Source organism: Streptopelia decaocto (genome assembly GCF_964273445.1).
Source record: "Streptopelia decaocto genome assembly, chromosome: 25".
In the NCBI taxonomy this organism is placed as follows: domain Eukaryota; kingdom Metazoa; phylum Chordata; class Aves; order Columbiformes; family Columbidae; genus Streptopelia; species Streptopelia decaocto.
This window is the reverse complement of record NC_138680.1, coordinates 1,509,431-1,520,497: the sequence shown is the minus strand read 5'-3', so window position 1 is coordinate 1,520,497 and position 11,067 is coordinate 1,509,431. Positions and strand designations below refer to the sequence as shown.

Below are 11,067 nucleotides of genomic sequence, written 5' to 3'. Positions count from 1 at the left end.
AGAAATGGGTTCTGGGAAAAGGGGTTGACGATCCTTTTGATATTTTAGGAGGAATTTCAGTCTGTGAGGTTGTTTTGGGGGGCTGGATGGGGCATGTGGGTCTGATATGGTGTGATGGTGAAAAGAAGAAGCCTGTGCATTGAGGGGGGCTCAGTTGGGGGAAGGTATGGGGATGCCCTGGCTCATTGGGAGGGGACTCTGGGGGTCCCCAGCCTCATGGGCAGGGGGCTTTGAGTGTCGTCAGGCTCATGGTGGGGACCCAGGACCAGGATGAGGGGTGCTCCAATGGTCCCCAGGCTCATGAAGAAGGGGCTTTGAGTGTCCAGAGGCCCATGGGGGGTCCGCAGCCCCATAAAATGGGGGCTTTGTGAGCTCCCCGGCCCATGGCGGGGCCCAGGACTATGATGAGGGATCTTTGGGGGTCTCCAGGCCGATGGGGAGGAGGCTTTGAGGGTCCACAGGCCCATGGGGAGGGGACTTCAGGGCTCCCTAGGCTTATGGGGGGTCTCCAGACCCCTGATGAGCAGGCTCCGGGGCTCCCCAGGCCCATGTGGAAGAGGCTCCAGGGGTCCCCAGGCCCATGGCAGGGACCCAGGGGGGTCACCAGGCCCATGGGGAAGGGGTTTTAGGGGTCCCCAGGCCCACAAGGAGGGGGCTGCGGGGGCCCCCAGGCTTTGGAGGGGCCGAGCTCGGCACAGCCCCACGTGACTCTCGGCAGCGGCGCTGTTGCCATGGTGACGGCGCCGTGCGAGGCCCCGCCCCCTCACCGCGAAGCCCCTCCCCTCCCCGTCGCGACCCCGCCCCCTCGGCGGAGCTCTCGCGAGAGTTGGCGGGAGCGGGTCGGGCGCTGCCCGTAAGGAGCCGCGGCCGCGCCAGGAGCCGCCGTCTCTGCTGCAGCCTCGCCCGCCATGAGCTTCCTCTTGTGAGCGATTTGGGGTGACCCTGAGGGAGGGAGGGGCGCGGCGGCGGCTGTGAGGGGAGAAAAGCCCTTGGGGAGGGGCTGCGTGCGCGGTTTTGGGCGCTAGGGTCTCAGCGGAGGGGAGTTTGTGAGGGGCTTCGGTCTCTCAGAGAGTTGGGAGGAGCGAGTGTTGGGCCGGGTCTGTGAGGAGCTTGTGGGGGGGGAAGGTTTTGTGAGGAATTCTGAGGGGTTTATGGGGTGGGGGTGCTGAGGGAGGCTTGGGGGGGCGCTGGCGGGTTTGGGGAGATTAAGGAAGGTGATGTTGGGAGGTTTTGGGGTTCGGGGACCTCAGGGCTTGTGCTGAGGAGCAGGGGGCTCCTCAGGGTGGTTCTGAGGAAGGGCAGAGGCCCTGGGTGCTCCTGGATGTTCTGCCGGGGGGGACTCTGAGAGCTGGGGGCTCTGGGGTGAGACAAACAGAGCAGCCCCCTGTCCCGCGGGGTGGGTTTGGGGGGGGGCCCGACCCGCACCTGTGGGTGGGTTTGGGGGGGGCCCGACCCGCACCTGTGGGCGGGCGCTGGGGCTGCGAAGGGCTGGTGGGTGTCATGGTGCTGGAACCGAGTTAATTGGGCAAACCCGGAAACGTGTGGTGGAAAAATAAATAAATAACATATTTTTAAAGTGCTCTGTTGGATAGCTGTGCGGTAGATATGAAGCGTGAGAGGGGTTCTGGCTCCCTCCGCCTCTGGTCAGCAGGAGGGAGCAGTTCGATTTAAGAGCAAACTGGAAGGAAAGGTCTTTTATTTCCACACTGAGCACGTGAAGCCGCGCGTAGTACAAATGTGTCTGTTTCTGCATGACAGAGACAGGATGCCAAGCGGCACACGATGGGGAAGCCCGTTTATCCCCCTCGGTGCTTTGGCCCCGGCTGCCCGGCCGTTTGCATCACCCTTGCTGGGAAGCAGAGCTGGCGGGGGCTGAAACGTAACATTTTGTGGTTGAGATGTCTTGAAGTTCATCAGTTTTTTAGCAGCTGTTTGGGGACAGGCTGCGGTTCCACCGGAGGGACGGGGGCAGTTTGGTGAGGAGCTGTCGATGTCTTGGCTGCTGAGTGTGGTGAGAGTACGATGCATTTTGGTGCTGGAGTCTATTATGTCTCTATTTTTAGGAAACTGCTTCCTATGGCACTGAGTGCCTGATATTTGCCACAGTCAAGCTGACTGGTTGTTTTCTTACGTGGGTTTTTCTTTCCGTGATCTGAAACAACTATTACACGAAATATTTGTGACTTTTAGAAAGGGCGGGTGAAATAGGGAAGCGCACGGTGGCTTTGTTGTGACGCCGTCAGAAACGCTTTGGCTCGCACGTAGGGTCTGTTCACCCCCGTGGCGGGGGAAACGTTTCGGGGAAGAAAACACCATTAAAGGGGTAACTGGAAGTGTTTATTTCCTCTCGCCAGCGGGAGCCGATCTTCGAAAACCTTCAAACCCAAGAAGAACATTCCCGAGGGCTCCCATCAGTACGAACTCCTGAAACATGCGGAGGCAACGCTGGGGAGCGGGAACCTCAGACAAGCGGTTATGTTGCCGGAGGGAGAGGATCTTAACGAGTGGATCGCAGTTAACAGTGAGTCCCGGGAGCGGGAAAACCAAGAAAAGCTGGTTTTTTATCTTTAAAAGAAGGTAGAAAATTCCCCCAGTGAAATTGTATCCCTGGAGTGCTCTGAGTTGAGTCAGAATAAAAGAAAAGTTCCGGTGTGATGCGTCAAAGGGATGTTGCGCTCCGGAAACGTGCAGAAAGCGAGACGCAAACCCACACCGTTGCGGTTTTGGGGTGGGGTTTTTCGAGTTCAGCCTTGCAAAGGCGACGAGGTTGGCGAGTGGTTATTTTAGACTTGGTTTTTTTACTCCGGTGTAAACATCTTTACTCCACTATTGATACTTTAAATTTCCAAGTTGGCACCATCAACTGCAAAATGGCGACAGCGAGGAGTCTGGGGAAAAAGTAGAACTGTTTTCCTTCCGTTATAGCTGCGTGCATGGTTTAAAAAGCTAAATGCTACGAATTTATTTGGATTTAAGCTATTGCTGTCCTTGGCCTTGAACTTTATTTCTTTGGAGGTTACAGGAGGAAGAAGAAATAGTTTTGAGCAATGGAAAACAGTAAGTTGGGCCACAAGTGTTAAACCTAAGGAAGGTCTCCCATATTATCAAAGTCAATCAGATTTGGGGGCACCAACATTTTTTAAAGGTGCCTGGAACATAAAGCAGTGACTTGCAAGGCACGGGAAGCGAAGCGGAGCTGCACAAACCAGCAAGGGGCGGCTGCCTGATGGTGCAAAAACCATCAGAGCGATTCAGATTCTCAGAACGTCTCGAAGTTGTCAGCAGCCCCATGTCATACAGATGGGGGGGTGTTTGGTTTTGCTGAGTTTTGTGGCACATTCACCCCCACAACAGCGATCCTGCGCTCCGCTCCGCTTTGCGTTTCCACTGTGAGTAAACCCGCTGCGTTTCCTTTCCAGCGGTGGATTTCTTCAACCAAATCAACATGCTGTACGGGACCATTACAGAGTTCTGCACAGAGACCAGCTGCCCGGTCATGTCCGCGGGACCCAGGTGAGAAGTTTACTGTGGATTTAAATGCGGGGGAGCGGGTGGGTCACTTGAGCATGTGTAGAAAGAAGCTAAAAAGCAAAGGGAATGTGTCCAGGTGCAGCACCCTGCTTCCCGCTGTCCGTTTGTCTGGCATGTGGAATATTTGTTCAGAAGAAACGTGTGGGGGTTTTTTTCTTCCATCGAGTTGTTGGGAGGCTGACGAGATGTGTTGGTGAAATGGCTTGTTTCATGGAAAGATGTGTTGGAGAAATGGTTTGTTTCATTTTAAGGAGAGATGTGTTGGTTTGTATTACAGAAAGATGCGTTAGAGAAATGGTTTGTATTACGGAAAGATGTGTTGTTGTAATGGTTTATTTTAAGGGAGGATGTGTTGGTGAAATGGTTTGTTTCATTTTAAGATGTTTGTTTTGTTTTAAGGAAGGAGATGTTGGTGAAAGTGTTTGATTTGTTTTAAGGAAAAAGGGAGATGTAACTTGACCAAAGGGTCTAGTTTTGAGTCCATAGGGTGGTTTTTCAGAGCATGAGCGATTCCGAAGTTGCTGCTGCCAGTGAGGGTGGATTTGAGGTGACTCTTTGCTTTTAGGAGGCGTGCATACCCACAGGGAGAAGAATATTTAATGTTTTCTCTGCCCTTGTGTGTCGAGTCGAGATAAAACTGCAGCAGAACATCTCTTTGTTTTCCGGGGAGCCAGCGGCTGCGTAACATCCTGCCCCGCTTTTCTGCCCACAAGTAGCTCGATTGCAAGTTCCCGTTTCTATATTTAGTGACATTTCCTGTGACTGTTTCCCGTTTAAATGGCATCGTGTGTTTTCGCTCATCCTCGGACAAGAGGCGACAGTCAAAACATGGGGGTTTTTTTCCTGTTTCTGAAGGACTTTGGCAAAAAATCTCAGAGCAAGCGGGTTGTGGTGGTGTGTAGTTCTACAGGTGATGTCTGCCCTGGTTTGGAGGAAAGGCAGGATTAATAAATATGGGGTTTTTTTTGCTAAGTTGTCCATCTCATGTGCTGAATTCCTGCCAAAGACCATTGGTGAATTAGTTCAGATGTTGAGCAATGGCCCTGATGCTTCCTCTTTGCCCCATTTTTGACTCATTGTAAGGAAGCGTTGATGTCTCGACACAAAGCAGCGGTTCACTTTTGAGGCTGAAACCCCGAGGCGGTGGCTGCAGGTGTCACCTCTGCCAGGGAACAGACTGGCTGTGAGTTTATCGAACACCGACTGGCGTGTTGCGCTCGAGAAACTCGAGAAGGCAAAGCTTTTGAGGAGCATGAGCGTTGCAGTTTTGCTCCTTATTGAGATAAATAGGGCCTGAAAATGCAATTCTTTTGTTGTCTCAGAGCCAAGCATTTATTTTCCTCCCCTCTCCCCGCAGGTACGAGTACCACTGGGCAGACGGCACCAACATAAAGAAGCCCATCAAGTGCTCGGCTCCCAAGTACATCGATTACTTGATGACGTGGGTGCAGGACCAGCTGGACGACGAGACGCTCTTCCCCTCCAAGATCGGTAAGCGCCGGGTCTCGCTTACGGCACCGAGCGGCTGCCGGGGCGTCTGAGCAACCTGGGGGATTTCTCGCTGTGTTTCAGGCGTCCCTTTCCCCAAGAACTTCATGTCGGTGGCCAAGACGATCCTGAAGCGGCTGTTCCGCGTGTACGCCCACATCTACCACCAGCACTTCGACTCGGTGATGCGGCTGCAGGAGGAGGCTCATCTCAACACCTCCTTCAAGCACTTTATCTTCTTTGTGCAGGTGAGGCCCAGAGCACCCACTGCTCGCTCAAGTTTCTCATTTGCTTTTAGAGTTGGATTTTAGCCCCTCTTTGAAGATGGACAGCAGTGGTGTGTGCTGGAAGATGCGTTTGACTCCTGCCCTGTGTGTTTAGGGTTTCTTTTCAGGTCAAGTTGGCTGCAAAATGCTTCAATTTCTCTCGGTTTTAGCTCTGGGCCTGAAGCAAAACAAAGGCTTGAAGAGAATTTGAGGCTTTTGTAGCTCAAGAATCAACTCTATATTAGCAACTGCTGCACCCTTTTTTCCTTGAGGGTATTTTGTGACAGCAAGCGACTCTGATGTAGAGCAGCAACACCATAGGAAAAGATTTATTGTCTTGAAGTGTTTGAATTTCTCTGCAGAGACACAGAGCAGTGGCTGCTGCAGCACCATGGGTGGGTGGTTCTCTAGGAGTTTGAGTTACCACAGCCCTTTTGTGTTGCATTTTCCCCCCACCAGGAATTCAACTTGATCGACAGGCGGGAGTTGGCTCCTCTGCAGGAACTGATTGAGAAGTTGGGCTCTAAGGACAGATAAACCTCTCCAGGGAGGACCCTTTGGACTTTCTGCTTATTCACCAGCCACTTCTATGCTTTGGGCATCAGTCTTGGAGGCCGAGCATCATTGTAAAACACCATAGATGTTTGGGTTTGATGCTGCACCCTCCAGTCCAGCAAGAACAGCAGCCTGGTTTAAGACAGGACTTGGAGAACAGCAGCCGGGCAGTGCTCCAGAGGCAAAGTTTTGTTATACAGACACAGCTCTGAAGTGTTTGTTTCGGACAAGGTGCACCCAGAGCCTTAGCTCCCCTTGGCATTGGAAGGACAAGTGCCTGGTGTCAAGAGCAGCTCCCTGGGGTTTGGGGCTGCATGGCAATAAGAAGAATAAAGTTTCTCCTCCTTCCTGCTCTTTTTCAGCAGAGTGTTTCATCTCATTCTTGCACAGGTGCCATTGAAAAACACAGCATGGTGTAGGAAATGAACTCCAGTTTGAGTGTGCTTGGACTTAAGGAAATTTTTTTTCCAGAGCATGGAGTCAGCAGAAAGCAAAGCACCTACAAATAAACTTTATTCAACTAGGCAGGAGTGAAAAAAGCATCAGGGTTTGGGGGTGGAGGTGAAGATGCGCAGCCCATGCATGGTCTTGATCTCCTCACTGAGTGCCTGCAACAGACAAATGTTGCTCTTGAGTCAGTGCACACAGCAGCAGGCACTGAGTGCTGCTACACAAAGTGTTGCCCCCATGGCACTTAGTTTACAAATTCTGGTATGTCAACTTTGTATAATAGCCCAAAGTGCTTACATGCAGCTACAGTGTGGCTTAGAGGAGAAAAGGTGGTAGGCTAGACCCTTGCAAACTGAGTGTGTGCACACACAACCTCCCCTTTCCCCCCCCCCCCTCACTAAGACACTTTGGAGCCCAAGAAAAGAAAGATTGTGAACTATAAGCACATCCCTCCCAGTAATAAATTTGTGTGCATGCACACGCCTATTGGCTGCACATGGCTAAGCACTGTAAAGCAGGAAAAACTACACACTATTCCCTCCCTCCACAATGAAGAGTGCTACACTGTTAATAGCACAGTCCTCCTTTCCCAGTAATAAAGACCACTGTATGTGAGCACAGCACTTAATCCATGGGTGCAGCACATCACAACCAGACTATGTGCACACACACCCTTTGCCCTCAAACAGCACTGTACCTAAGACCCCACACTCTGTGAACATGCACACAGTGAACTGTCTGTTCTTGAGCCCTGCGCTGCTGAGGAGGGGGAGGGCAGGAGAACACTATTTTGGAGGGAAGAGCAGGCTACACTATTTATTAGTGCAAAGGGAGGGCTGCGCTATTAAGACACTATGTGTGCGCACTTCATGTACACACAGCGCCTATGTGGGGGAAAAAGGGTGGGCTGTGCTAAGACACTCACACTTGTGCTGTCTGTTTTTCCAAAACTACACTTTGGAGGAAAAATAGTGTAGCCTGCTCTGGTGTGCTATTAAGACACTGCATGCAGACACTTAATCCTCTCTGTGTGCGCAGCACATCACAGCCAGGCACTGCATGTGTGTGCCTGCACTTCACACTCACTGTGTACATCCATCAGTGCCCAGGTGTGACTGTGTGCACACGCAGCCACACCACTGATTGAGAAGGAAGAGTGTGCTACTGTTAGTGTGGATGTGGAAAAAGAAAGTGCTTTGTTTCTTATTAGGAGGGGGGAAAGGGGTACAGCCTGTATTAGGTTGGGGGAAGAAAGGCTACACTTTTCATCCAGCGGGGGAAAGAAGGGGAACACTGGGGTTAGACTTACACTCTAAGACACTCACTTAATCCTCTGTGTGCAGCACTGATTGTGCTCGGCTGTAACACATCTCAGCTGCGCAACGTGTGTGTCAGACACACCTGAGCCCCGGCTGTGAGCGGCACAGGCAGAACGAACACCCGCGGTCAGTGCTGCACACACAGCTACACCGGTTCTTACTGGGGAAAAGCTGCGCTGCTCACACTCTGACAGTCTAAGTTAACGCTTGGGCTGCGCGTGCGGCACCGGCAGCCGAGCTCCCCGCCCGCAGCGCTTTGTAATCGGGGGCCGCGTGTGAGTGTGCAAGGCGCTTCAGTTTTGCACGCTGGTTCTGTGCACACCTGTGCTCGACTCCAGCGCTGTGCACGCACGGGCACGAAACACCCAACCACAAAACGCTGCGGGTGGCGAGTTCGCCTGCAAACGCTGCACAAGTGTGAAACACTAAACGCGCACATAAACACGCACACGGTGCCCGAGCGCGGCCGCCCCCGCGCCCCTCACCTGATTCACCATCTGGTGCTGCTGCACCGGCCGCTTCGCCCGGAATTCCTCCGACTCGATGTGAATTTCGTACATGGCGCCGCAGCCTCCTGCGAACACAAACCGCTTGAGCAAAGGGGCCCTTCGCGTCCCCACGTCCTGACCCTCCGGGGGGGCCTGGGGACAGACCCGACCCGCAGAGCGCGGAGGGTTCGGGGCGGGGAGGGGAACACGGAGCGTTTGCCGTACCTGAGATGTCCACGACTTTGATGGCGGACGCGCGGGGGAACTTCTCCCGCAGCACCCGCGCCACTCGCGCCTCCCCGTCCGTCCGCGAGGAGAAGCCGCGCCAGGCGCTGCGGCGCAGCAGGAGCTGGGGGGGAGAGGGTTAAAAACCCGCGGGGAGCCGCCGCCCGCACGGGAAAGCGGCGGGAGCGGGGGAACGGGAGCGGGGGCACCAGCACCGGGGGGGGGGGAAGAACCTTCGGCGGTCCGGGTGGGGGAACCGGCACCGGGAGGGGCCGGGGGCGCCGGGAGCCGCTTCCGGGAGGAGCCGCGGGTCGGACCCACCGGAACCGCCGCGGGGTGGGAACACGGAGGGAGACGGGGGGAGACGGACCCCCCTCCCAAAATAACAGGGAGGGGGGTCTCAAGACAACGGACAAACGCCCCCAACCCCAACCCCTGAACTGGGGAGGGGGCAGAGACAGAGGGAGGGACAGACGGACACACAGACACACAGACAGACACGCACCGGCCTCAGTCCCGCCGCGGCCGCCATACTGTGCGGCGCGCGCCCGCTGACCGGCCGCTGGTGCCGCGCGCCGGGGTCACTGCGCAGCCAGCCAATCGCTGCGCTCCTCCTCGCAGGAGTGGGCGGAGCCGGCGCTGGAGACTCCGCCGCAGCGACCCCTGGCGGCTCGGAGGACCATGAAGGGGACACCCCACGGCCGGGGTCGGGGGGGGGGGCACAATACGGTGCCACCAAAAGGGCCCGATCCTGCCCCTCCCGTGCCCCACCCTCCACACCCCCGTCCCATTCGCAAGTCCCCATCCTGCCTGCCCCCCAAAGGGCCCCATCCTGCCCCTCCTCAAAGGGCCCAGTCCTGGCCCCCCCTCCCAGTCCCCCATCCTGACCCCCCCCATTCCCATAGACAGGGCCCCATCCTGTGTCCCCGCCCAAATTCCTCATTCTGACCCCCCATTCCCATAGAGAGGGCCCTATCCTGACCCCACCCCCCCCAAATTCCCCACCCTGATCTCCCCCCCCCCCCCAAATTCCCCATCCTGACCCCCCATTCCCCTACCCAGGGCCCCATTCTGCAACCACCCCCCAAATTCCCCATTCCCATAGACAGGGCTCCATCCTGACACCCCCCCCCCCCAAAAAAATGCCCCATCCTGACCCCCCCATTCCCACAGACGGGGCCCCATCCCATGTCGTCCCCCCCAAATTCCCCACCCTGACCCCCCATTCCCACAGACGGGGCCCCATCCTGCCCGCCCCCCCGCCCCAGCATTAAACACAAACCCAGAGGCCGCCTGTTGAGTGCAAAAAATAAATATAAAATTTATTAAAACACCCACAATATTTTAAAGATATCAGGAATAATACATTTCGCGGCCCGGCCGGCCGCGCGTAACTTAGAATAAAATACAAATTAAAAAAAAAAAAAACAAAATTAAAATTAAACAAAAACCAAAACAACAACGAAAACCAAAACCGAGGAGGGAAATGGGGGAAGATTCCAAACTTACAATTTTTAGGCATCCTAACAAAAAATTTACCAAAACATTGAGGGCTGGGGGAAAGGGAAAAAGAAAAGGGTGTTAAAGGGGAAACACAAAGAGGAGGAAGAAAAGAAATAGGGGAAAATTATACAAAATAAAATTATCAGCATAAATTTACTGTCCTAGAAGTATCTACAGTTTAATACACATTAATCCTATTGCCTTGAGACATGGGGGAAAAAATCTACCGGTCCTCGATCCGCCCCGGAGAAAAACTTCATTTCAAGTAACCACAGTCCGAGCCGACCAAGAAAATCTTCAAGTGTGAATGTTTTCGGAGCCGCCGAGACCCCAATCGGGGTCCCCCCCTCCGCCTGCCGCCGTCCCGCCTCCCTCCTCCGTTCTCCCCAAAATAAACCCCATAAACCCACCAAAAATAACGCCCCCCCCCCGCCTCCGAGCGAATTCCCGAATCTGAGAAGAAACGTTTCGATTTGGGTTTGTTGTGTTTTTTCGGGCCATAAAACCCACCGGCCAAAATAACCACAAGAATTTGCTCCCGGAATCAAAGTTGAGGCTGAAATCACGGCGGGTTGTAAATCCCTGAAGGATGCGGGAAAATGAGGCGGAAACCCGGGCGGAAAGGGAGAAAGGAGGGGGAAATAAAAGAGAACGAGTGAAGGAAGAAACCCCGCTGCGGAAGGATCCCTGATTTCGGAAAGATTCGCCCCGGTTTCGCTCCGCGGGGACTCGGGGGGGTTGAGGTATTTGCCTGGTTTGGGGGCGCGGGGGGAACTGCGGCCCCGGCGCCGACGGGAAGCGAAGGGGGGAGAGAGTAGCACCAATAAAACCCCGACAAATGGAAAAATAAAGGGGGGCAAAGAAAAGAAACGGGCAGAAGCGGGAGGGCCGGCCGAGGGGGACGCGCTGGGGTTTGGGGAGCGGGCGCGAGGAGATGGGGGACACGGTGCTGAGCGGGGCTGTGCGAGGGGTGCGTGTGCGACACGGGTGCGCCGTTTGCCGCGTGCACCGTGTTTGCCATGTGCACCGCGTGTGCCACATGCGGCGGGTGCGCCGTGCGTGTGCCACGTGTGACACGTGTGACACATGCGCCGGGTGCACCGTGCGTGCAACACGTGCGACACGTGCGCCGTGCGTGCGCCGTGCGTGTGACACGTGTGACACATGCGCTGGGTGCACCGTGCGTGTGACACGTGTGACACAAGCGCCGTGCGTGCAACACGTGCGACACATGCGCCGAGT

General features: G+C 54.9%; 2 protein-coding genes across 2 annotated transcripts; one reads left to right on the top strand and one right to left on the bottom strand.

Moving 5' to 3' along the window:
* Positions 1 to 795: 795 nt before the first annotated feature.
* On the top strand, positions 796 to 6,201 carry MOB1A (MOB kinase activator 1A). Its single transcript, XM_082072683.1, has 6 exons — positions 796 to 922; positions 2,355 to 2,521; positions 3,420 to 3,513; positions 4,889 to 5,022; positions 5,104 to 5,267; positions 5,745 to 6,201. The coding sequence occupies exons 1-6, from the start codon at positions 909 to 911 to the stop codon at positions 5,820 to 5,822; spliced, it is 651 nt and encodes a 216-aa protein (XP_081928809.1). The 5' UTR covers positions 796 to 908; the 3' UTR covers positions 5,823 to 6,201.
* A 134-nt stretch (positions 6,202 to 6,335) lies between these two features.
* Positions 6,336 to 8,941, bottom strand: BOLA3 (bolA family member 3). The gene is made up of 4 exons (XM_082072671.1): positions 8,828 to 8,941; positions 8,323 to 8,446; positions 8,095 to 8,183; positions 6,336 to 6,448 (listed from the first exon to the last, which is right to left on the bottom strand). Exons 1-4 carry the CDS (start codon positions 8,852 to 8,854, stop codon positions 6,383 to 6,385), a joined length of 306 nt encoding a protein of 101 aa, XP_081928797.1. The 5' UTR covers positions 8,855 to 8,941; the 3' UTR covers positions 6,336 to 6,382.
* Between the last annotated feature and the right edge of the window lie 2,126 nt (positions 8,942 to 11,067).

Bases quoted from the DNA above. Each gene is read 5' to 3' on its own strand.
- BOLA3 (XM_082072671.1), bottom strand. From the start codon at position 8,854: ATGGCGGCCGCGGCGGGACTGAGGCCG. The intron at 8,447-8,827 runs GTGCGTGTCTGT...TCTCCCCCCCAG, and splicing joins CCGCGGCGGGACTGAGGCCG to CTCCTGCTGCGCCGCAGCGC. The intron at 8,184-8,322 runs GTACGGCAAACG...TTGTGTTCGCAG, and splicing joins CAAAGTCGTGGACATCTCAG to GAGGCTGCGGCGCCATGTAC.
- MOB1A (XM_082072683.1), top strand. The intron at 3,514-4,888 runs GTGAGAAGTTTA...CTCTCCCCGCAG, and splicing joins GTCATGTCCGCGGGACCCAG to GTACGAGTACCACTGGGCAG. The intron at 5,268-5,744 runs GTGAGGCCCAGA...TCCCCCCACCAG, and splicing joins ACTTTATCTTCTTTGTGCAG to GAATTCAACTTGATCGACAG.